Here is a 26,444-nt window from a genome sequence, read left to right as displayed (position 1 = left end):
CCCTCTTCACTCGCCATCCAGAGCCACGAAAGCTACAGAAACAATGTGGATAGGCCAAGAAGACTGGGAGAGAGACTGCGGAGGCCCAGGTGTTGTCTTATCACTGCTAGCAAGGAACAAAAAAAGCAACAACAAAAAAGAAACACATAGTTAGCCCCTACATATAACCAAGGTGACCCATTCCCCTACCAGCAGCCTGTTTATTCAGAGTGTGTCATATTCAGTCAGTCCCATGACGGTCTCATTATGTCTCTCACTTTTCCGCCCTCTCACACTTTGTCTGCCCCCATCTTACATATCTGGGCAGCAGCAACACAGTACTCATACAAAAATAATAATGCAAGATCACTGCACGTAAAGAAACCTGCAAGTTAGAGCAGTAAGACACATGAAGCTATGAAATTCCAGTGCTTGCCTCACTAACACATCCCACAGCTCTGCTGATTGACAGAAAATAAGGACCAATTTCAAGCATGAGTAAGATTTGTAATAATATAACAGGATTAAGACATTAAAAGCAAACAAAGAATATCCTACCCATTAAGTATATTCATTTAACTGTCAATTTCTTGGTTCTACAACAAGGAAACTTGTTGGGATCACCCTGCAAGGGCTCGACCTTGAGGAGAAGGAGCTGTGGCATTGAGAAGCTGGTAAACAGCTGGACACCTGCAGGGCTCAACCTTGAGGAGAAGGAGCTGTGGTAAACAACTAAGAGGAAGCAAAGGAGTGCGTGGACACCTGCAGGCAGCGAATCCTGACTGTGTGAGAGGCGTGTGGACTGTGTAGTAACCAATCAGGACACATTTTGTGGCTCATGAGAGAGATGTAACTGTATAAAAAGCAAGTGTCTGTAGCAATAAACGTCTTTGGCTTGAATCCCCGCCAGAGTCTGTGCCTTAATACTCCACAAATGGTGCCCCGAATTGGAACTTGAATCGTGGTAAAGAGAACGACCGGTGGAGTAGCCCAGCTGAATGAAGAAAGAAGCAGCGGGACAGAGAGCTGCAGTCTGGATGAATAATCACCAAAGAGGTGAGCAGCTGGGGATGTGAAGTAATGGGGTCGCAAATATACTCAGAAGAAAAAGAAATCCTTTGTATTATAGTAAAAATTTTGAAGAAAAGGGGGATTACTTACGATGAAACAACGCTTCGATTATTGTTAGCATTTTTGAAGAGCCAGGGTCTAGCAGCAGACTCTGCAACAGCTTTTGAGCTAGATACTTGGGAGAAAGCAGGGAAATTGGGGTTTGACACAGCCTCCAAAGGGGATCATGTGGCTGCGAAAGTGTTAACAACCTGGCAATTAGTTAACGACTCTGTAAAGGCGATAAAATCAGAGCAGACAGCAGCGGCAGCAGCTGCCGCTGCCACAGCCCCGGGAGAGAGGGGCAGCCGAGCAGGGGATGATGAGAACGAGCAACCCCCGCCCGCGCCCCACCGCTAACGCAACCAACGGAGGTAGCGAGTCCTTCTTGGCCCCCGCCTCCTGACCCGGAACATAAGCGCTGGTCGCCCGTGCCGCAACAGGAGGGGGCTGCCTGGGGCGATCCTTCCCCCAATTCAAGCTACGACCCTGCCCAACACTGGCAACGTATTAGACAACAGGCCTTGGCAGAGGGGGAGGTGGAGATCGCCACCCGCATCACATGCCCTGTTGTACTGCGACAAAATGGACCAAATACCTGGGAGCCGATGCGGTGGGAGATGGTCAAGGAGGTACGAAAGACAGTCATGCAGCACAGGCTGACTTCGCCTTTTGCGCAAGGACTGTTAAACACTGTGCTGAGAGGGCAGCTGTTAACTCTCTTTGACATCAAGCAGCTGATGGAACTTATACTCACCCCTACACAGAGAGTACTTTTTACGTCCCAGTGGCGAGACCTGTGTGACAGGGCGGCAGTAGATAATCTGGGGCGAGGTGAAAGGGATCCTTTAAGGGGGGCAGGCATTCCTCAACTTACAGGAGAGGCGCCAATCGATTCGCCACAACTGCAGGCACGACTGGCGCCCGAGATTCTTAGACAGTCTGCCGATCTGGCTCATCAAGCTTTGTCGAAAGTTCCCGACATAGGTAAAGCACTGAAGTCCTTTACTACTGTTAAGCAAGCACCGAATGAACCATATATGTTTTTTATCGACCGGCTGCAGGAGGCGATTAATAAGCAGGTTGACAATATGGAGGCCAAAGAGGCATTGATCATGCAGTTGGCGGTTGAGAATGCAAATGTAGACTGTAAGCGAATTTTGCAGACTTTAAGGAATCCAAACCTTATTGAGATGATAGAAGCGCGTAATAAGGTCGGATCCATTACCTATCAAACTGAGGCTCTGGCCTCAGCATTTGCCGCTGCAGTACAAATCAAAGACAAAGCATGCTTTAGATGTGGCAAACCAGGTCATTTTAAAAGAAACTGTCCGCAGCAAGGTGCAGCGGGAGGAATAGGCCTGGGTCACTCAATTGCAGTGAATCCTCGTGGTTTGAAGGCGCTTCAACTTTGGCAAACCGACGTTACGCATGTTCCTTCTTTTGGAAAGCAGAAGTATGTACATGTCTCAGTAGACACCTATTCTGGAGCCCTCTGGGCTACACCCGAGGCTGGGGAAAGAGCCCGCGATGTCATCCGACACTTCCGAGGTGCTTTTGCTGCCCTTGGAATTCCGCGACAAGTGAAGACTGATAATGGCCCTGGCTATATCAGTGCTGTGACTCAAAAGTTTTTCCAGGACTGGGGCCTACTCCATATCACAGGTATTCCACATTCCCCGCAAGGCCAAGGCATAGTTGAATGTGCCCATCAAACCTTGAAAAGCATGTTAGAAAAACAAAAAGGGGGAATGCTTGGGGAATCCCCGCAGGCCCGACTGCAGAAGGCAGTATATGTTCTTGATCATTTGACCATTGACGATGCCACCCAACAGCCAGTATTATTAAAGCATTTTTCATCCCTGACAGGACTGAATGGTATTGGGGCAGATAGTCGCGCGGAAGTTTGGGTAAAATCCTTGTTAACAGGAAAATGGGACGGTCCTTTCAGGCTAATAACCTGGGGTCGAGGGTATGCTTGTGTCTCAACAGGGGACGGAGCAAAGTGGGTACCGGGTAGGCTGGTACAGCTGGCGGTAAGATCAGAAGATCCTGTTACATGCCCCACGGACGTGGAGCCCGAAGTATCGCCAGCTGACTCTTTCGCTCTTCTGTATGGGAAATGACAGCTCCTTGACCGTCTCAGCGGCACTCCCTGGACGTTCAAGAGCAGGAACTTCAATATGCCCTATTTGTAAAACGGAGTTGTGGGTTTGTTCTATGTCATTGTAATTATTGTCATAAATATATAATTTCTTTTACAGGAAATCAAAGAGTATACCTGAACCAGACACTCTCCCCACTGTGTATACGGTGTAACAGAGTTGAGGGGATAGAGAATTTTGGGTATATTTGATATTTTTGTTGTAATATAGAATATATCAGGCAACAATGATGGAGGGAGGCAGTAAGTTCATGGTAAGGGTGCTGCTTGGGCTGATAGCTGTAGGCAGTGTTCGTGCTGTCTTTACAGCAAACGCATTTGTGTCACTGCTGCAGAGTGCGGTTAATTATACTAACGCTACCAACTGCTGGATCTGTGGAACTGTAGATCAGATACAGGGCCTGTTGTTGGGCATTCCTCTGAGCAATTGGATGGAGAAGAATCCCTATGAGCTGTTTAATACAAGTTATCAGTGCAAACACCACTTTGTACCATATCAAGATTAACACTATGCTCTGACGTTAGTCAATATAACAGTAGTGTATGTTAATTATACGGCTGAAAATGGTATGAACCTGGGAAAGTTAAATCAGACCAAGGGAAACTGGACAGCCATTGTGCTGAAGGTATCTCAGAACAGCAACAGCGCTTTGAATTATTCACAGGGACGTAATGCACAGCAATGGGCAGACTATTTTTGGGGAAGGAGCACCATCAATAGCAGTCTTGCAATAAATACCACCTGTAACTTACCAGAGGGGTTATGGTAGCTGTGTGGAGATCAACTGGCCAGGAAACAGCTGCCCAGAAACTGGACGGGGAATGCACCATGAGCCTCCTGGCTCCTAATTTGCAGCTGATTAGTCATACTGAAATTAGCAGTATCATTAGGGGCACACGGAGAACCTTTAGAGCTAAGCGAAGTGCAAATCCTTTGGTAAGATATAATACTGGTTTTCATGGCTTTGAGCGGGCGCTTTTTCCATCATTAGGAATAGTACAGTTAGAAAAGGCGATAGTTAGTCTGTCAGCAGAAAGGGAAATTATTGCTAATCACACTGTAGATGCAATTTTTAGGCTTGCAGCAAGAGATTCAATCTCTCAGAACTACAGTATGGCAAAACTGTAAAACATTAGACATCCTCACTGCTCAAGCAGGTGGAGTCTGTACTCCGATAAACGAGACCTGTTGTGCTTATGTGGATAATGCTGGAAAAATACTCACAGACGTTAATGATATTTGGCAGCATGCCAAGGTATGACATGCCGTGGCATCTGACACCACCTCTTGGGTTGACAAGTTATTGAATGGCTGGGGCATAACAGGATGGTTAAAATCTTTGTGTAAAACGGCATTATTAGCATTGGCCATTTTTTGTTGTATTTTGTTAATTGTTCCTTGTTTGCTTTCATGTCTGCGCACCATGCTTCAGTGAATGATCCATCAGGTTTTGTTTATAGACAAACAAAAAAGGGGAGATGTTGGGATCACCCCCAAGCGCTCAACCTTGAGGAGAAGGAGCTGTGGCATTGAGAAGCTGGTAAACAGCTGGACACCTGCAGGGCTCAACCTTGAGGAGAAGGAGCTGTGGTAAACAACTAAGAGGAAGCAAAGGAGCGCGTGGACACCTGCAGGCAGCGAATCCTGACTGTGTGAGAAGCGCATGGACTGCGTGTGGTAACCAATCAGGACACATTTTGTGGCTCATGAGAGAGCTGTAACTGTATAAAAAGCAAGTGCCTGTAGCAATAAACATCTTTGGCTTGAATGCCCGCCAGAGTCTGTGCCTTAATACTCCACAGAAACTGGGTTCTCTAGTGAGTACTTTGAGCAACTGGCAACTTATTATCTGGTAATTGTCACTAAATTAAATAGAAGTATCAAGAACTTCCATAATTTTACAATCCCACTTTCTACTCTTCAAGCAGGAGAAAGAAACAGAGATGTTTCTGATGTTGCTCTGTGGAACAAACAATGGAGAATAACTGTGATTACGTGTATGTTTATTTCTTTGTATGCACACTTAGCTATTGAAACAGAAAAACTTACACAAACCATGCAGTCAAGTCCACAAAGATGCAAAAGCTTTAAAACTCCTTTAGTTATTCAGCTACAATAATCCTACTGCAAACAACAGTAGTTGTTCACGTAAAGGCTTTTCACCAGCAAGCTCTTGGGCAATTTTACTTCACAAGTTCAAATCCACAACCTCCCTGGTAGGATGATGTACCGAGTTTCGCTGCTGGTTTCTTCACAGCAGCCTGTATGGTGCTGTGCTTTGCATTTTTGGCTAAAACACTGCTGATAACACACGAATATTTTGGCTATTGCTAGACAGTGCTTGCATAGCATCGAGGCTTTCTCTCTTTCTCATTCTGCCTTACTCCCTTCTCCCCTAGCCAGGAGGCTGGGGTGGGCAAGAGGCTGGAAGGGGATGCAGCCAGGACATCCTTACATTGGGATGTACCCAATTGACCAGAGGGATATTCCATGCCATATGATGCTGTGCTCAGCAAAAAATAGGTCAGGGAAAAGAGAATGAAGAGAGAGTGTTCATGGTTATTGCATTTGCCTTCCCACGCAGCTGTTAAACGTGCTGAGGCCCTGCTTCCCAGAAAGTGGCTGAACATCTGCCTTCTAATGGGTAGTAGTGATCGAATTCCTCTTTTTGCTCTGCTTGAGCACGCAGTTTCTCCTTTCCCCCTTATACTGCCTTTATCTCTATCCATAAGTCTTCTCACCTTCCTTCTATCTTCTCCCCATGCAGCAAGTCACTGGGTGCATCTTTAGCTGTTGGCCAGGGTCAACACACCACAGTCCTTCTTGGTGCCCAATGTGGGGCTCAAGACAATGACAGCTTTGATCTGAGCATGTTATAGCTGTTAATTGGCAGGCCCCTGTGCTGGTCACTGAGCTTGCTTATTTTACTGCATATTAAAGTCCAGTGCTTGTTAGGGGCTGGGAAAGGCAGTGTGGGTTGCTCCTCCTTGGGAAAAGGCAAAGCCATTCATAGGATTATCTTTGCTCAAGGACCCAAGTGCACTTGGTGGGTAATGTGGAAGGATGGGGAAATCCAGCGTGTATCTCAAGGAGATTTAAACTTGGGGGAAAAGAAGCCATGATTTGAGTTGTTTGTTACAGGAACAGTACAGCAGGAACTACTTGAACCAAACGAGCACAAGCACGAGCCAAGAGGGTCTTGGCACCCAGCTATCCAACATGCCACTTCCCTGCCCTGAGAGACCACTTCCAGAGCTGGGGCCCAAGTCATCAACTGTTCTTATTTGAGGAAGGGGCATGGGAGTGGGAGGGCTATGGAATAGGGGAATAAAATCTGTGCACATGTCATTGGACAGGGGATGGTGATTAATGACATATCGATCTTTCCTCCAGACATTATCACAACCCTTGCAGAAGGAATGTGCACTATCACCTCAGCTCATAGGCTTATATCATCTTAGCTCCCATTTTGATCAGCAGCTTAAGCTAAAAAAAACCAACTGGATTCATAACAGAGCAGCTGAGATGCAGACAGATATTCCCCAGTGCTAACTTGCCTCCATGAGCAGGTTAGCTGAGAGTAATGACACTTTGAATTACCACAGCAAGTTTCCTAAAGCTTGTTTCTCAAAATTCCTTTTTCTTAAAAAACAAAAAAACGCCAAACAACAAAGAAATTCCTTTCATATTTTAAACAATAACTAACTGTCCTGGTTTCAGCCAGGACAGAGTTAATTTTCTTCACATAAGCTAGTATAAGACTATGTTTTGGATTTCGGATGAGAAAATGTTGATAACATGCTGATGTTTTCAGTTGTTGCTAAGCAGTCAAGGACTGTCCAGCTTCTCATGCTGGCCTGCCAGCAAGAAGGTTGAGGGTGCACAGGAAGCTGGGAAGGGACACGGCCAGCACAGCTGACTCAGGCTGGCCAAAGGAATATTCCATACCATATGACATCATGCTCAGTATATAAAGCTGGGACGAAGAAGGAGGAAGGTGTGGAGGGACATTCAGAGTTATGGCACCTATCTTCCCGAGGGGCCATTGCACATGGTAGAGCCCTGCTTTCCTGTAGATGGCTGAGCACCTGCCTGCCGATGGGAAGCAGTGAATGAATTCCTTGTTTTGCTCTGCTTGCGTGTGCGGCTTTTGCTTTACCTATTAAATTGTCTTTACCTCAGACCATGAGCTTCCTCACTTTTACTCTTCCGATTCTCTCTCCCATCCACCCGTAGGGGAGTGAGCAAGCAACTGCGTGGTGCTTAGTGGCTGGCTGGGGTTAAACCACGACATTAACCTCAAACTAAGATAATTCCAAATGATGTAGAAAACTGAGTAACTAAATATGGTAACTTTCCAAATTTGTCATCTTTCCAATCTAGACCAATGAAAGTGGGAAAAAAAAATTGAGGACCTATCCCTAGCAAATTTTGTCCCCTAATAAACTATGATGGTTTAGATAATTTATACAGGTAGGAACAGAGAACAACTGATCTTATGAAGCTGCTGTATTCAAGAATGCCTTTGTGTGGATCTGCCATCATTCAATGTCAGAAACAGGTCAGATTTCTTCAACAGGAGAGACAACAGACACTCTTTAAATATTTATATTCCATTATACGAGAGTACCTGAGAATAGCTTCTCCACAAGACAGCTTAGTGTGTGAAGAACAGGTAAGCTCCTAAAAAGGAGAGCAAGATCATTACAACTATTACAAGTATTAAAATCAGGCTCTGAAGAACCCAAATACCTCAAAAAACCTCACATGCAGTGACATATGGTGCCTCAAACCACAAGCAAGTAGCAACAAAGCTAACTTTGAGAACATGGCTACACAAATTTTCAGCTACTTCTGCTGAAAAGCAAGATGTAACAGCTCAATGAACAATGCACTGACAAAAGTATAACATTTTCAATGCCTGAGCATCATCACAGAATGCTCCCATCCCATATTATACAGATTGCCTAGCTTTGCGAACTGTCACAAAATTGCTCTAAAGCATAGATAAGACACATAGCATTCAAAAAGGCTTCAGGAGATGAAGAAAACTTGTTAAAGAGTAAAGAGCCGAGGACAACTATGTCATAGCAGAGGAATTTGTTTAAATACAAAACCCCAAAGGGTATGGGTGGGAGGTGACAAATAAGAGAAAAAAATTTCCAAAACATGCCACTATAGGAAGAAAGGGCATTCAACACTGCTGAGACAATTATAGTAGGAAGGCAAATCGACAGACTGCACTTATTGAACCAGCAAAAGAAACAAAAATTGGTCTCTGAAATATGTTTGGAACATACTGCATGTATTTTATATGTTACATTAACATCATTCAGAAGTTGTTCCAGACGTTATATCTGTCAGCTTGAACTCTTTATGCTTGTTGAGGTGAAGCAAAACCAAATTGCTCGCAAGCTTAGAAATATGTAAAATTGTGTAGTAAAGATAGTATACCATTTAGCTACCGGACCAGCACAAGCGTAAAGGACTAAGAACATCAAAGATCCCACTTTTAGGCAAGAGAACGGAAAAAGTGTACTACAGAGACTAAGAAAAACATGACAGATAACCGCATCAACTCTTTACACTCTAGATTTAGATCAAGAGCTAGTTAGCAGCCTGTGTGTTACATGATTCAAAGTACTGGCTACCAGCAAGTCCAACATCCAAACTTACCCAATGAGTAAGTTTATCTATTTCTGTACCAAAGCACAAAACAAGCACCTTTTTACACATTTCACTGTCAGAATTTACACTAAATGTTCTGCCTTTGGTAGAGGCTTTTATGGTAGGGAATTTTTTTCAGGCATATCAAGCTCTCACTTTCTTTAAAAAATAATTAAACAAACCATTTAAAGCTGATCCTCCTCATAAAGTTTAATTATTTAACTTCTTACTGTGACGTTCCTTGCCGAACTTGTTTGAATTTTAATTATAAGAACACAGTATTTTAGTTGTATCACACTGTATTTTGAACGGCAAACCGAGTGATTGAGCAGTGAAGAAGGCATATTCAGCAAAAATCTGAACACCAGCCTCTCTGCCAAAAGCGCAGTGTAGTTAACATGAAGCGCAAGCAAGAACTGTAACGTCTTGAAAGACTGAAGTATACAAGCATTTCTAAGAAATAGCTCTAGGACCATCAGTTCTTCTGTAAAGAACAGTTACTACAACGCTAGCCGTTCAAGTGATTTTCTGCTCTTTCCCACCACGTTCCTACCCTTGTGTTTCCAAAAAGAGGCAGCCCTAAAATCCGGTGACTTTCGTTCAGGCATGTTTTCGCTGCTTGTCTCTTCCACTATGGGAGTGGGTTTTTTTTGTTTTATAAAATCAACATCTCAGAGAAAATCTACTCTCTTGTTGCCTAAAGACTTACAAATTGGCAGCCAAACATCCACAGCCCGAGGCTGCCATTGCGGACACAGACCGATGTAGTTTATATGGCGAGACTGGAGCGGAGCTGGAAGAAACTCGACTCGACCCCACCCGCCAGAGGCCCCGGCCCCGCCGACAGCAGACTTCCCCCGGGCCCTACCCGCAGGCGCAAGCACCTGAAAAAGGCACTCCGCCGTACCGCGGGAGCGCCCGGCCTCCAGCTCTCGCCCCTCTCGTGCGGCACCGCCGGCAGCCCGCCGCACACGGCACTTCTGGAAAAAACAGGCCCCAGTGGGGCCGGGACGAGCCGTACAACCAGTCGCCTCGCACCGGTAACCGTGGCGGCCGGCAGCCCCTCCTGCCGCAAGCCGCCGCCGCTGCCTGCGCGCCCCACCCCCTGGCCCTGCCGGCACTTACCGGTCGCCCAGCGGAGGCGCGAGGCGATGAGGCCGCTAACGGCTCTGCGCCATGCAGCCCGTTCCCACCACGGCGGCGGCCGGCGTTGCCCTGGGCGACAGAGGGCCGCGGCCGAACGCGGGGAGGGGGAAGCGGCGGCCGCGGCGCTCCGCTCGGTTCCGCCGCGCCGGGCCCGAGGCGGCCGCTCCGGGGTCACGTGCCCGGCGCCCCGCTCACAAGAAGCCACCTATTGGTCGAAACCGAGATCTCCGAGGCAGTGGAGACGCGTAACCAGGCCGGTAACCCCTGGTTACCCCTAACGGGACACACGGAGGGACAAACTTGTCGGCAGCAGCGGACCGCGAAAGCAGGCAACGCCGACTCTCGGGCGGAGGGGCTTCAGAGGGCAGGCCCACAGCTAACCAATAGGAGTAGGCGGCTCCCTCGGTGCCCGTGGAGTCTCAGCCAATCAGCTGTAAGGGGGAGAGACCAGAACGCTCCCCCTGGTCTCCCCGCTCGAAAGTAAACACCGGCGCGCGCGCCTAGGGGCAGCGCGACCCTACACTAATGCCCGCCGCCGTGCGGGCGGCGCCGGGTCTGCTTTGTCCTTCTCCAGCTGGTGCGAGGCCCTTCTCAGCTTGCGCTCTCCCGCTCGTTGTGCGCGGCGCGGCGCGGCGCGTCGGAAGCCGCTCCCGGGGAGGATGCCCGCGGACCCCCGCGTGTCCGGCTGTCGCGGCCGCCGCCCCCGGAGCCGCCCCTCGCCGCGGCCCGGCCGTGGGTCAGGCGCGAACCTCCCGCGGCGCTGTCTCCGGCGCCCGGCTGGCGCTGCCGCAGGGCAACGCTGCCCAGACACGGCCCAGCCTCCCCCCCCGCCCCGCTGCCCCTCCCTCCCGCCCCCAGAGGCTCGTCCGGCCCCGCCGCCCCGGCCGCCGCGCAGAGGAGTTGCCGCGCAGTTACGGTGCCGCGTCCCGTCCCGGCCGCCCCTGGGTAGCGATGAGACCGCGGGGCAGGCGGTGCCTCCCGCTGCTGGCGGGCCTGGCGGTGGCCATCGCCCTCGCGGAGGCCGCGACCTGTGAGTGAGGCGGGGCGGGGGGGGACGGGACGGGACACGGGAGCTAGCAGGGCCGGGGCGCGCGGGGGTGTCCGTTAGCGCCCCTTGCGCTCACAGCTGCCCGTCCCTCAGCGCCGGCGGCCGGGCCGAGGGGCCCCGCGGCGAGCTGCCGACCGGGGGGTCGGCGCCGTTCCCCGTGGGAGTGGGGACGGGAGTGCCGCAGGCGGCCGCCGCAGCACCGAGGCGAAGGGCGGCGTGGAATGGGTCCTCCCCACCGGTCCGGTGCACCGCGTCCTCCCTCCCCGGATGGGTGCCCCTGAGCCACCGCCTTGGTGAAGCGCCTTGATCCCGTCGGTTGTGGCCGCTTTCTCGAAGGCAGCTGTTACTGTCGAGGCAGCTGAGCTGTAACTTGGGGCTCGTCGCGGCTCGGAAGCCGTTTGCGGCCGAAAATGCATTTCTGCAGCTCGGGGGAAAGCGTGCTAGATTCGCTTAGAAGGAAAAATACTCGATAGACCATGCCCTCAGGAGAGTGGCATTATTGTGGAGTCCAGGCAAGCAGCCCTGACTCTTGCCTATCAGCCTAGGTAAGAACTACTTGCTCTCACAAATAAATACAAAAATCCAAGCTTAGGTCTTCGACACTACAGTCCTGGAGCATAGTACTAAAAGAAGACAATGTGTACCTGGAACAAGCAGAATTGCAGCTCAAAGTAAGCCAGTTTCTGACCTGTTTTACTAATGATTAAACCGGTAGAAGAAAAAACTAATGTTTACTATTCAGTCTTCTGTTTGAATGCCAGGGATTCTGACTGTGAAGGGAAGATGAAAGTTCATTTTATAACTTTTTTCTGAACAGTTCCTCAAAATAAATCTTCTAATAAATATTTCGTAATGTTCTTATCTCCTGTTTTCATCACATTTGTCTTCCCCACTGCATACCTTGTCAGTTTTCTCTTTTATGAACAGTGGGAAATTAGAAGTTGTCCTACTCATGCGAAATTTCTGTGGTCCATGTACTCAGGTTTCCTGTCCCTGCCTCTGAACAACGCCAGGGATTTCTGGAATGGGGGTTAAAAAAAAGAGAAAACAGAAAGATCTTAATAATGCAGCTTGTACCATTCCATAATAATAAAGGCAAGTTGCCTCTCTGGTAGTCTTGGTGCAGCTGCGTTTGACCCAACATCCAGTGAGGGACATGTTTTTCTTTTTTCTTTTTCCATAGCATTACTTCTAAACAAGTGCTTGATAAGTAATCACTACACAGTGTCTGTACAACACCTACTGAAATCGTAAGGCTATTGAATTCCATAAGCCTTTAGTGATAATCAGATGAAACACACCGAGATCATTAAGGGTTAATTATTGGTTTGGCAGGATCATAAGTGGACTGGAGTTTCCTGTAACCAAACTGGCAGCAGCAGCAGTCAGGATTTCATTTTTTTTTTTACTAAAGGTCCTATCATAATCTTTATAAGGAAAAACCTGTTGAATAAATACACTACTAATTCTGTGCATGGGAATTGAAATATTTGCAATAAAAATACAGAATTGGCATTGAGTTATATGTTTTATTTAAACTCAAAAGTCATAGGAAATCAGCTGAGGAGAAGGCTGAACTGCTGTGATGTAGGGGAAAAGACTTGTTTCCATTACCCCACTGTACTGAAAGCATGAGGTAGGCAGTTATATCTGGTGTAAGTTCTCAAGAGCATTGCACGCACTTGGCATTTTCTCATGTTTTATTCAGTGAAAAATTGTGTCAAAATGAGAATGATGTAGCTAAAGGTCAAAACAAGATGGTTTCAAGTCAGCTATGAATTAGGCCTCATCTACACCATACAGCCTCTGCTCCAAAGCTATGTCAGCGTGCTTGCGCTGGTAGAAATCTCCAGCATAAACAAAACCAGCAGTGCAGTGCACAGTTATTACTACTTTGTTGTCACTCTTTTTGCTTCAGTACAGATGGACTTTCTGCATCCTTCTTACTGGTCTGCTTTTATGTAATTACAAATACAGCTATTTACCCAAATTAATTAAAAAGACACTGCTAGCAACAGTTGGTGATAAAAACTATCAAAATATTTTTCTGGGTATACTTTCCAGTGTGGTTAGGGCTCAGAAGAGCTCTCATGAGGTCCTTCTTGTCCTGTCGTCTTGCCACGCTTTTTGCCAGTCTCCCAGCAGACGATGTGTTAGTGGTGGACTTGTGGATTAAGAGAAAAGATCAAGGAGATCCACTATTGCAGCAGTTCCAATTCATTGCTCCTCCTACCTTCTGTATAAGGGATATGTAACAACCAGAGAATCCAAATCCAGCTCTTGAAATACATTGTTAACAGCCCTTAAGATGTACTTATCATATAACTTAACATTTGTGACAGTGGGAAACAGTAGTAGAGGAAAGCAAGCTTGAATCATTTCTTTTGTGCCAGGAATTTCTGGAAGTGGGGGCCCAGAAAGAAAGATAAGTCTTTTCTTTCTCTGAGCTGTTTTCTTGAGGATCAGTCTTCACCTTACAGAGTTCTTTCCATTCTCCAGTAAGACCACCATGTAGATCAACATTTACATATATGAAGAAATGAATACCAGGCTGTTGCCTGCTCATATACTTAGTAGTGGGGAAGGGCAGAAGTGGACTTCTCCTCCTTGCATTTCTAAGCAACTTGCTGGTTGCTGTCTGAGATAAAAGTGTGCTTCAAAACTTCAGAGGTATGCTGCAGTATGGTCCACCTTATGCTCAGAAACTCTTACCAGAAAGATTAGTCTTGCCAGGATGAAAGCAAGTAGATCAATTTGAAGTGACAAGCTTATCCCACATCAAATACGTTTAGGATGCTGTAACAGAAGGGTTTCTTCAGTCATTATCCAATGTTGCAGTCCTTCAGTTTGTGTTCCTTGTCACTTGATAGAGACCTTTAGTAATGTGTTTAGGATGGTATGGTTTTAGTTACATCTGTCACCTGAAAGCTATTCTTGCTTCAAGTTCTAGGCCTCATTAGCTGCTCTTTCTAATAAGCCTTTTAAGTTTTATTTTCTTTCCTGTTAGGGCACAAACATTGAGAGGCTGTTCTCTGACACTTGGCTGCTGGCATGTCTCATAAAGGCATTCTGGGTTTGAGGTATTATGTGCTCATAATCAGTACTGAATGGACTACGCTTGAATGGGTCTTCTTTGTAGACTAGTGATGAATATATATGTACACCGTATCTGGTTTGCACTGCAGGTGTCATGACCCTCACTAGTTGTGCTAGTCTGAGAGGTCAAGTTGTGCAAAGGCTGATAAAACAAGGGCAGGTGTAGAAGTGTGGTGCTCTCTAGTTAACATATGTCAGCTCTGCTCTTTAACCTTGCGAGCTGGACTTTTTCCAATTGTGCTTATTCATTTTTTTCTTGATCACAAGGTATGTCCAAAAATTAAACTACTGAGACAGTCTAATTTAGTTGCTCTTCCTGTAGTGTTGTGTGCTCTACAAAGAACATCGAAGCAAACAGACATCTTTCATTTTTAATATCATTTCTCGACTCACTTGTTCACCATTTCTGTAAAAGTCAATAAAGTGACAGTAACAAGATACATGAAAATTAAGTAATGACACATAACATGATGGATCTGAAAAATAAAAGTTAGCTACAATTGTATTTTATCTTGGTAAAATGTGAATGTATTTGTAGGTTGTCTGCCTTGATATTTTCCAGTATATCATTCTCACCTTTTACTTTGTCTTGTTCTTTACAGTTCTGAAAAATAAAATAACATTTATGTTAATGACATGTAACAGGTAGCCCGATGTTATAAGACACATTTTTGATCTCACGTAAGTTAAATAGGATGAGAATATTTACTTCTAGATCACCGAAACAAGTAATATAAATAGGCTTTACAGCCTTTTTCAATTTATTGGTCACATATCTCACTTGTAGCATATCCATAAGCTTAAAAAAAATCTTGTCTTGAATATAACATTTAAATTAAGCTTCAAGCATAGCATTGTCCAAACTTTTTTTTGGTGACTCAGCACATTCTTTGGTCAGGAACAGCTAGCCCACATACAGAAAACAGAATCCTAGGGCTTCTTGCCTACATTTTCCAAAATGATTGCAAACAACAACTCCTGACTAAGCATGTAATTCATATTGTTGTGTAGATTCTTATATTTGTTCAGTGCTTACAGTATTCTTCAGCTCTTAAAAATAAATAAATAACAGAGCTCCTTTGTTTCTACAAAGTTTTATCCCAGCAGTATGCCTCTCAGTTCCTGGTGAGGAAACGCCGAGCAAATTCTTTTATGGAAGAAAGTAAGAAGGGAAATTTAGAAAGAGAGTGCATTGAAGAATTATGCAATAAGGAAGAAGCCAGGGAAATCTTTGAAAATAATCCTGAAACTGTAAGTATCTGATTAATCTCTATGAGATACATGGTAGTTCTTTGCAGAGGGAAAGGTAGAAGTACACACTGCAAAGCTAAAAAAACCCCACCGTGAAGACCAAAAACTGGTTTGAAATTCTTTTGTGTATAGAACCTGCACCATTAATAATGAAGACTGTGTAAGCAAAGAGAATAGTTGAGTAGATATTATTTTAATTTCCAGTACGGATCACCAGTTCTAGACCACAGTTGTCTGCAAGAATTCCATGTGGGGAAACTGTTGGCATCAATTAAAATTTTACACAGAGGATGCATGGCAGTGCAGTCCTTTTAATGAAGGGATTAGACATATCACTGCAAGCTTTTTTCCTAGTGGGGAGAGCTCTGTTCCTCAGTTCATTCCCTCTGCACATTCATTAGTATTAGGTATATTTTATTCAGCTTTGTACTATGAAAGGGTTATTACAAAACATATGTTGTTAAAATGAATTCTTGTTTTGCAAACTATGTGAATTTCATGTTCTCTCTTTGATAATGTTGCATGTACTTGGATGTACCGATTGTTAAGATTAAATAGTTTCAGTAATCACTAATGAGTTGTTTTTAACAATTTCTGTTTTAGTAACGCTTTCCACTTTTTTTGGAATGAATTGAATGTGAGGTGTGCAACCTATTCCAGGGTTTTTTGTTTATTTTAGCATGAAAAAGGGAAATAAAGGAGGCTGCTCCGCATCCAAAACAACATTGGTCAAGATCCTCCCATTTAAAGGGACAATTATCAAAGTCATTTTGACATCCAATTAATTTTCATTGCCTTCACTTTGAAAGTGCAGTATTTTAATCTCTCCACTGAGTCTTGTGTTTATTAAATAATCTGCTGTCTTAGCCTAAACAGTAGTATTATAGAAAACTTGGTCTATATTCTATGAGTCAAAGTGACTTTTTCTCTTTTGCTTCTTTTTGTAGTTATGATACCAATGTATTTTAGAATGTATTCAGTGATATGTTTTGCTGTAATTTTATCTATCTTAAATTTTTCTTACTCTTTATTTTTCTTTTCTTTCTGCAGGAGTATTTTTATCCCAAATATTTAAGTAAGTACAAAAAAACCTGGACAACTTCAGTATTATCGTTCACTGGTCGTCTTACTTGGATAATACTAGTTTAGTCATTCTGCCCGTAGTGCTTGAATGATTTCCATGCTGATTATAATTCATAGTAGCTCCTAGGCAGTTCTGTGAGCTTAGATCCTAGCAGAGGCACTCAGAAGGCTGGTCTGTGATCAGCTGTTCTTAATATGCCCAGACAAGTTTTCTGATTCAAGCTGTGAGAACAGACTCTTTGAAGATGCCATGCATAAGCTGTTGTAATTTCAGTCTAAATGAGTGTGTGTATCATAAGCAGATTGTGCGGGTTTGCATTTGCAGGCTGCCTTGCCTCCCATCGAGCAGGGATTTTCAGGGTTACGGCAGTTACTCCAGATTCTCCATCTGACCTGAGGGCTTGTGTCAATGGTAAGTGCTGCTGTTAGATACTTTACCTAATGCACTCAAATCTAAGCACACACACGTACGTGGCTCGAAAGCGGTTCACATAGGTGGAAAAAAAGAGGCAAATCTCCATTTAACTCAGGCAAACTCAATAATCTGGAACAGAAGTTGACAAAAAATATGAGGTGAGACAGAGCATTTTCAGAGCAAGTGGTATAAGTGACTGTTTTTAACTTTACAAAGCACGCTGGAAAAGAAACATAATTAACAGCAAAATCGAAGGCAGAATTCTTCCAAAACCATAGAATTGCGTTCTGCACCAACCCACTGATGTTCCCTAGTATGTCCTCTGTACTCTGTCATGTCTTTAATAGTTATGCCTGCCCCTTTGCATCTAGCAAGTCCTGTTCTGTCAGTTAAGGGAAAAGACCCATCTGGTTAATTCTTTGTGCCACTCTTTGACCCAAAGTTACACTGTAGCCCTTCATGAAGTGGGTAACATTACCAGCTGAAAAATTCAAATATTAGCTGGAAGACATAGTCATTGACTCCAGACACAAGAAGGTCACAAAGCATGAAACTTTTGATGTTGCTCAAATATATTATTTTTTACACCTATACATTCGTAAGTGCAGCATGGATTTTTTTTTCTAGTAAATTCACAGGAAGCAATCTGTGCCATATTCCTTGCTTGTCACAGTTGAAACATCTCTCTAAACCTCTTAAACTTTTACAGCCTGGTTACATCAAAGAAGCTTTCAGTTTTATCCTTGCCCATCTGACACTGTTTTTGTCACTGAAAGCAATGGAAGGCAAAAAGATCCTTAATAATTACACTGCATATGATCATGGATGAAATATTTTCCAGATCACATGGCCAGCGTGACCACTGTCACAAACTAAAATGTACTCCCATTCATATCACTCTTTCTCACTTTCATTAGAGGTCCTGGGAGGAAAGGATTTAGCAAAGTTGTGTGAATGTGCAGTGTTTCTGTGTTACCCAGTGAAAACAACTAGTTTGCTTGATAGTCATTGTATTTCTTCATTTGGGTTCACATTATAAAATAAAATTAAATAAACTGTTCCTATTGGTCAGTCACCAGGATAAAGGAGAAGTAAAAAGACTACACATAAAATTTTCAAGTGTTTCTAAGGCTTACATGTTCAATGAAATTTATGCACATTTTTGGAAAGGAGCTACTGCTGAGAAAGTGGAATTTAAAATTCCCATTAAAACTATATAACATTTTAAAAAAATGTGTTTTCATTGAGACAAAGATTTTGTGATGCTGATATCAGATTTTTTTTTTATTTTAAAAGTTTTGTCTTTCTGAACTTATTGATCCAAATTGTTTTGATATTGTCAAAATGAAAAATCCAATTTTCCTAATGAGAAGTAATTAAATAACTATAAGAATTAGTTTATAGTAATACAGTAACTAGTTTGAATCTCAAGCTGGGAAAAAATCAAGGAATAAAAATACCAATGCAAACAATTGAATAATAATTTAACTGTTTTCATATTTGTCCAAATGACTTATTTCAGAACACAAATGAACCCGCATTTAAGGACACACACTTCTGGATAAACAATTACAAAAAATTCTGAATATATTGACTTTTTAATCCCCATCTACAAAGGAAAAGGAAAATTTTCGTAGGAATTGAAGACCCTTTTCCATACTTTTCTAATCCAAGCAGGTATCTGAACTGCATCTTTAAGTCTCCAAACATCTGTATCCTATGAATCTGCATACTTAATTCCTTTTGAAAATAAGCACTTAAAAAAAATCACTGCATTTACATCTATCCAGCTCACCATGACACATTTCATGGATACCAGAGCCTCTGAGTAGCAGGCAATACAGGTACTACAATATATTTCTTGCCACCTACCCTTTCTATTGCAGGCTGAGTATATCTTCCAAGATTTAGTTGTTGTCACAAATGTTTATCAAAAAGCATTGCTGGGTAGTAGGTCAGAAGGCACCCTGAATTGGGAAAAGAGGAACACCAGGCCCGCTTTTAGAACGAACTGATGCTACATGACTGTTCCTGCAGTGGCATCTTAATCATTCAACACAGTCCTATCCATCCTGTTTTGTCTTCTTCCTCTAGCGTATATCACCAGTTCTCCTTTTTTCATTCATTCATTTCCTCAATTTTCTTGCCCTTTATATCCTTAATTCACCTAATTCCATCTACTCGTGTTTCACACTGCCAACCCAATCCATCTTCTCTCGGTTCAGACTCTCACAAGCCATCACCGCCTTTGCTCAGAAACATTTACAGTCAAGTTTGTTCCCCATTTGCACACTCTGAGGGTGACTCCGCATCTATCACTTATGAATACTTTGCTCATACCAAGCTTATACCACACTTGCTTCTGCACCTACAAAAGCAGTAAATAATCAAAAAAAGAGAAAAAGATGTAGGGAGTTTTAGAACTTACATTTGGAAATTGTTGTGAAGAATCCATACATAAGCCCCATTCCTTTTATTTCTTCTGTGCAATTTCTTCTATCAGTCTTCATCTGCAACCGGAGTCCTTTGGTCTGCAGTATGAGTATTACATGGTATGCAGCACCTGTTCTAGAGGTGCTGTATAGTTTTGGAGCTTGGCTGGCCTCTGGGCTTTTGGATTTACTTGCAGTAGAATTTAATTAGAAGTAGATTTAATTGACAAATATACTAACACAGTTTTTTTAAGCTTTCTTAGTCATAGAAAGCTAAACTTTCTATGGGGCTTAGTTGTTTAGTTCTTTTGAGTGAAGTAAGAAACATTAAAGAAATCCAGTGAGGCCTTAGGTACAGAATCTTAGCAAGTTTTGGTCTTCAGCAATGTTGCCTTTCATTACACTTTTTTGAATCTGAACATCACAAAATCCTTTCTTCTTTTCATTCTGCTACCTGTTCTTTTAGGACACTACTTTTTTTTAAAAGCATGCCTCAGAGTGACGTTCCAGAGCTTTACAAGAACATAACTGTAAAGTAGAAAAAATATATTTGTAATGTTTGGAGGCCTGCGGAAAAATAACCCATAAAGCTATCAGCATATTCAGAAGACACAAATAGAATGATGCCTTATGTGGTATGCTGATGTAAAATTATGAAAATGGTGGGAAAAGTTAAAAAGTACTTTTATGTATTATGGTTAGAGCAAAAAAGACAGTGAATTCTGTGTTCTCTGCCCCAGTCTATGTATTTTGAGCCTTGCTTTCTGAGGTCTTGACAGCATATAGAGTATTCAATCGTGCTGTACAGTCCAAATTTGTTTGTCATTGAAGTTAGTATTTGTAAAAGGTGACAGTATTAGTCACCGATGTATCCCGTCTATCTACAGGACCTGGACAGCCAAGGCAAGCTGAGGTCTTAGTTTCTGTGTAAACGTGACCCTGCTTGAATGGAGAAACTGATCTCTGTAATCTTGAATTCTTGGTATTCTTGAAACTTTGGTATTTCTAGGGAAATTTGTGGTAATGTGATGGGGCAGAGCACTGTTCTTTAAAAAGTGAAATACATCCTTAAAATGTAACGAAAATAGTATCAAGTCTGTGTTTGGTCACATCTTGCAGGAATTAACGTGGTTTAGTGAGTCATTTGTTTTCTTGTTTTTTTCTTTCTGACAGAGAAAAAGTACTGGTGGCTTTGTTTTTTCTCAGTCACTTGCAAATTGTCGCTGACAGAATTAGCAGCAAGATGGTTGTAGGGTAATTGATGTTACGCATCAAGCCCATTAGTATTTCGTGAAAGGTACCTGTGGGAAGAGAAGAAGAAAGACTAAACTGATACTTGAGGAAAAATAAGCCCAAATAACAAGTATTTCCAATGTTTCCATCCCACAGATATTTCAAACCAGTGTAGCCCTCTGCCATGCCATAAAGATGGATATAAGGATTGCATAGATGGACAAGCCAAATATACATGTGTCTGTAAACCAGGATGGCAAGGAGAGAAATGTGAAGAAGGTATATTCTTTAATATCTTTACGATGTTAGTTCTCAGGAACACAATTATAAGTCTGTTTTTATTGAATAGTATCAGATCTTTACATATACCCACAGTGTTGGTCAATAAGTGCCTTCCCCTCAGCATATTTTTTTTTTTCCCCCCCTCTAGATATAAATGAATGTGAAGACTTAAATGGGGGTTGTAGCCAATGCTGTTCTAATTTACCTGGAAGCTACCGTTGTTTATGTGAAGATGGCTACTTCATGCATTCAAATAAACGGGATTGCGGAGGTAGGAAGCAAGTCTTAAGGAGGACATCATTACATGACAGTATGTTACCTATTGACTGGAGAGGAAAATTTTAGTCCAATAGTTCCATAAACGCTCCAAGTCTGCAGAAGGTTGCGTTGCCTCTGAAAGATGCAGTCCTGCTTCAAACTGGCTACTCATTCCACCTGCAGCCTTACACCACTGCAAGCATTTGTGCAACTGTATAGTGAACCAAATCAAGGAACTGGGGTGGATTGAAACCAATTCAGGAAAAAAAAAAAATAGAAAGGAAAAGAAAAAAAAGAGACAGAAAAAAAAGAGTAAGACTATATATTAGATTCTGATTCCTTGCTACTTTACTGTGTAAAGCTTGTTTTGGTCACTAACCAGTTTCACGTACCCTTTAAGCGTGCTGAAAGAATCTAGAGTGGTGTGACCAGCTAACGTTGTTACCATGGAAATCCTGTCTGGTAAACACTGGTTTAGGCTGAATCGCTCTTAATTAGTGATGCTGCTCTTTTGGGAGTTTGAAGTTCATTGGAGAAGAAACTATTAATGAATCTGAAAGTGCTCTTAATGGAGGGAAAGATTTTGGTTTTTAGTCACTCAGCATAATTTTTTTCTGTACATGCTTGTGTCTGTTATTATTGGCCATGACCTATGTGCTTCATTCCACACCGGATAAAGACTATGTATAATCATAATTACCAATTCTTATTGCATAATTAGGAAAAAATACAACCCATTGCATTTTAATGTCATATATTATATTGCTGAACTATGCCAATTGTTTTGGATAATGTTAAATACTGTAAGAGGCCAGACTTGCAGGTGATCTCCTGCTGTCACTTCCTTTAGTTTTTCTTTGTTTGTTTGTTTGTTTGTGAATTAATAATTTCCAGGGAAATTTCAGAAGAACAGAAGATTGCTGTTTTGTTAAAAAGGACAATAAGATAAGTTGGTTAGAATCTCTGTAATTCTTGGAAAGATACTGGAAAAGTCTGTTAAAAAATTATTCAAAGATGAAAATACACTAATGTATCTTAGTACCTAGAGTACTAGTTTGGTCATTTGATAAACTGGATTTAAGTGTTTTCATTACAGCAACTACAAGGTTATACACCTAGGAATTTGGAGTACACATGGTAACTGTAGAAAAGTATGCCAAATTCAGGACAGCTTTGACTTAAAAACTGTTTTGGGAGTCCTAGCAACCCAGTGGCAGAATCTCCCTGTGCAGCACCATTTCCACAGCTACTACAAAACCACAGAGAAAACCAGAATGATCCCTGCACATACAAATGGGAATTGAAGTATTACCAAGGATCTGGTATTTTTCTGTCAACAAGACATTTAGTAAGAATGATACTATATGCTGCATCTAGTTGTCACATCTGCATTTTGAAAATGGCATTGAAAAATTGGAAACAACACAGAAGATATAGGCACTAAAATGGTTTGAGGGATGGAGAGACAGCGGCAGACTTGAATGCCTGTCAGCATAGCCAATTAAAAGATGATTGTGACATGAATTGATCTTAGCATGTAAGTATCTCTGATAGGATCATCTCTTATCTTTCTGGATGTCTTTTTGTAAGATAGGATTTTATTATGCAGTCTGCTTTAGCTTATAGGAAATCTGCAGATTCTCTGCCTGCCTGGACATGCATCCCTTTTCCTGTTATCCACAGAACACATGAGAGAATGAGAAAAGTAGACAGGCAGAGAATTCATTTTTCACTGAGGGCATGCAGAAATGCCTTTTTAGAGATCTCTGGAAATCTTTATGGCTCTAGCAATAGACTGCTATGAAAACATGGTAAACCTAGCAGGAAAGAGACAATTTTCCAGCCTCACTCGGTTGGCACAGTTCTGGATAGGGATATGGAAAAAAGGTATGTGAGAGCGCGACTTGTTTTTAATAATTTGTTTGTATTTCTAGATATAAATGAATGTGTGTTGCATCCAAACATCTGTGGGACAGCCATCTGTAAAAACACCCTGGGGAAATATAAATGTGAATGTGCAGAAGGCTATACATACAATTCAGTTTCCAAGAACTGTGAAGGTAGGTCTTTCCCCCCTGCCCCGTTTTTTCTTTTTCTTTTATCTTCCTTTTTTTTTTTTTTTAATCCATTGCTATACCAAACTCCAGCATCTCATCTAGTGGTGTATTTATTAATCTTCATATTGTTTATTGCAATATAACTCAAGCTCTTTCAGAGGTTCAGTCAGGCTATATTACATGTAGTGTATACAGTGACTTACTCCCAGCTGTTGGAGTGTTTTACAGTATACTGCTGTGTCCTGCTGTGTGCCAGGTAACTTCCTCCGTTCATGGGAGCTCTCCTGTCCCACTGTAGAGAGGACTTTCTATCCAAGCTCTCTAACCAGCTGGCATGTTTCTTTCAGATAACTTGGAGCAATGTGTTGACGATCCGGACATTACTAGAGTGTCTTGCACCTTATTTTTAAACATCATTACAGTTATAAGGGTGGTATACTTGATGTCAGTCTGTTTAATATGTAACCCTGACTCATGACAAGTTATAGCAAAAACAATTAAAAGTACTTATTTGGCAATTCCAAACTGGGCAAGACAGTTAAAAAGATTTATAAAGAGACAATTTTCAGAAGGTAAAACTGTGCTTAATTGCTAGGTTGTCTCAAAACCCTAGAAAGTTTGTCTTTATCCATATGATAGGCTGTTTAGGTGCTTATTTAGCCCCCATGGCCAGGGGCTCAGTCTCTGTCCATTATATGTCCCTAGCTCTCAGACACTGAAAAGAGCTTTTCACTGGGGTCATTGAATTCCATTTAAAATAACATTCAAGTGTCTAAACCTTCCTCAGGGTGACTAGTTGTGCTAGAAAACAACAGCAGTAGAGCGAACTGATCTCCATTCTAGGCTGGAACTGACAGCATGACGTTTGTATAAAAGTTTTTGCATAAAGACCCCACATTTAAAATAAAAACTTTCCTAAGTATCCAGAAAAGGAGCTATGAAAAAAGGTGCTGCACCAAAAGAATCTTTCCTCAGGAGTATTCTTTTCTGAAATGAAGATCTGGAAGAAAGAACTTCAAGGCAAAGTTCTGTAACAATTATAGCAAAGTTGAAAAGTACTGATAGCTAGCAGTAAAGCAGCAAGAAGCCATTCATACACAGATTATCATAAAATAACTTTTTCAAGTATTGAAAATATTTGCATAATTGTCCTATAACATATTTTGTTTCTCTCTACCTGTTGAAGTTTCTGTTTAGTACACACATCAGAAATTAAATTTGAGTTGTGGAAGAGATATATAAGCTTTTAGAGTTTTACTCTGAAAGGGAAATTTTCTGCATTGCCAGTTTAAGAAAAATGCATCAGTGACTGATTTTTATTTTAAATGATGCCTTTATGTTATTACTCAAAAGGACACAAAAGTAGCTTCTTGCTGTCTATGAATCTTTTGCTCCATGGCTTTTCGAGCAGCTTTCTTGTGACAAGGCTTTGCACAGTGGTAATGATTACATATTCAGATGTCTGCTCTTTGTCCAGTTACTATGGGAATAAAATGTTACTGACAATTTTGTGTCCCTATGTGCACTGAAAAGAGAAAAACTTCACAGTAATTAATCTAATTCTTGCTCCTCTTAGTACTTTCTGCAGATACGTGGGTGGCATCAAATTGAATTTTTTCTTCTGAAACATGGATTCCAAAATATTGCAAGATGAGGACATTAAAACGAGCAAAGTCTTACCTCCTAGAAGGAGGATTATACTGCTAAGCTTTCAGACCTTGTTGTAACCACATTAAATGAGTCACCAAATCCTGTCTAAGGACAGGATTGTGCAGACTGACAGGAATGTCGCCTTACAGAAATACTAAATGACATTAGCTTTTTGTTGTCATATTGCATGTAGGTGGCTAAATTCAATTATGCTTATTAGAAAAACCAGGTTTACATACATTTATGCACAACTATCGTTATGATGACAGATACAATTAGAATGTAATGTTTTAGAAGAGGGTTTGGGTTTTTTTCCTCATGCATTCCTAGGATAATGTTGCTACAGTTCTTCATTCCTACATTTTGGGAGACACTATCAGTGGAAGATACAGTCCAGTCTTTGTTTCATAGAAGACATACAATTTTAGACACAGAATTTGATTACCTTCTTCTCACCACCTTTGCAATTTCAAACACCTTGCCAAAAAAAGGGGTAGCAGGAATGAGTAAGTATGCTTATTGTGCTAGAGGGGGTCTGTCTTGCAGGCAGTATCAAGGAGACAAACCAAGCTGAACCCATATTTTATGGAATTACCTAAGTTTTGGCATGTCTTTCCCCATATTCTTCTTCCTTCTCTGAAGGGGGAACTTCTCTTAAAAAAAGTGACTGAACCAGTTAACCAAACAGCACAGAGTATGTCTGTATTTCTGTTATTAGTCCCTCTCTAGCAGATAGATAGTCTGAAAATTTTAGACAAGGAATCAGGGTTTCCCTTTCCCACATGCATTGTGTAACATGCACAAAACTCTACCTACCTATATCCATGCTCTGCGGAAATCACCACATTTCCCCAGCGTTACACAGAGTAGCTCCCTTCTAGGACCTGGTAAGCGCCTTTTTTGTGACTGATGTTATCATATCTTAGCAACTTAGGCAAAGCAAGCTATTTTAGCCTTCCATTAAAAGCAGCTGTATGAACCCAGGATGCTGCTCAGATTCATGGGTTTGTGCAAGTATCTTCTGCTGACAGTTTTATGATGTGGGACTGACATTTGGACAGATCTGTGGGAAGCCTTTGAAAGAGCTCAGACATGCAAAGATGCTGGCTACAACGTGGAAGAAAAAAAGCAAAATAATTATAGCATAAATGATTAGAACAACCTCCAGAAAGCTTGGTTCCCTCCAGCCTGTGCATGTCAGCATTTCTGTAGCAGGACAATTAGCTCCACACAGGGAGATCCTGCTATTTGGACTCATCAGGGATTCCAGAACATCTGCTGAGGAAGGAGGATTCATACCTATCTATCTAAGAAGCTTGCCTGTCCCTCTGCTGCTATAGTACACTCTGGAGAGAGACCTTACCCTTAAGCCGTAGGTTCATTTTGGGTAATGGAGATTTACACCCCCGCAAGACTGGTGCAAGTCTCTGAGTAACTGATTTAATGATAGAAATTCATCCGTCAAACTGTGTGATAAGCTTTTGTAATAAGTTCCTAAGTCTCTGTCTGCAGGCCCTGGGCTTGAGGAGCATGCTCAAAATTAACTGCTGCTTTCAGAGAATTCAGCACTCA

General features: G+C 42.5%; 1 protein-coding gene across 1 annotated transcript in view; it reads left to right on the top strand.

Moving 5' to 3' along the window:
* Positions 1 to 11,018: 11,018 nt before the first annotated feature.
* The window catches only part of PROS1 (protein S), a gene marked incomplete at both ends in the record, with an annotated part of 31,534 nt that continues 16,108 nt past the window's right edge, over positions 11,019 to 26,444 (top strand). Inside the window, 7 exons of the mRNA XM_082013987.1 lie at positions 11,019 to 11,097; positions 15,305 to 15,462; positions 16,513 to 16,537; positions 16,871 to 16,957; positions 20,782 to 20,904; positions 21,056 to 21,178; positions 23,100 to 23,225. Of these exons, the coding sequence (XP_081870113.1) occupies positions 11,019 to 11,097; positions 15,305 to 15,462; positions 16,513 to 16,537; positions 16,871 to 16,957; positions 20,782 to 20,904; positions 21,056 to 21,178; positions 23,100 to 23,225 (721 nt within the window). The remainder of the gene's footprint in view (positions 11,098 to 15,304; positions 15,463 to 16,512; positions 16,538 to 16,870; positions 16,958 to 20,781; positions 20,905 to 21,055; positions 21,179 to 23,099; positions 23,226 to 26,444) is intronic.

This window comes from Phaethon aethereus (genome assembly GCF_964289735.1).
Source record: "Phaethon aethereus genome assembly, chromosome: 1".
Taxonomy (NCBI): Eukaryota; Metazoa; Chordata; class Aves; order Phaethontiformes; family Phaethontidae; genus Phaethon; species Phaethon aethereus.
The sequence above is the reverse complement of the archived record's forward strand: the minus strand, read 5'-3'. Positions and strand labels throughout refer to the sequence as shown.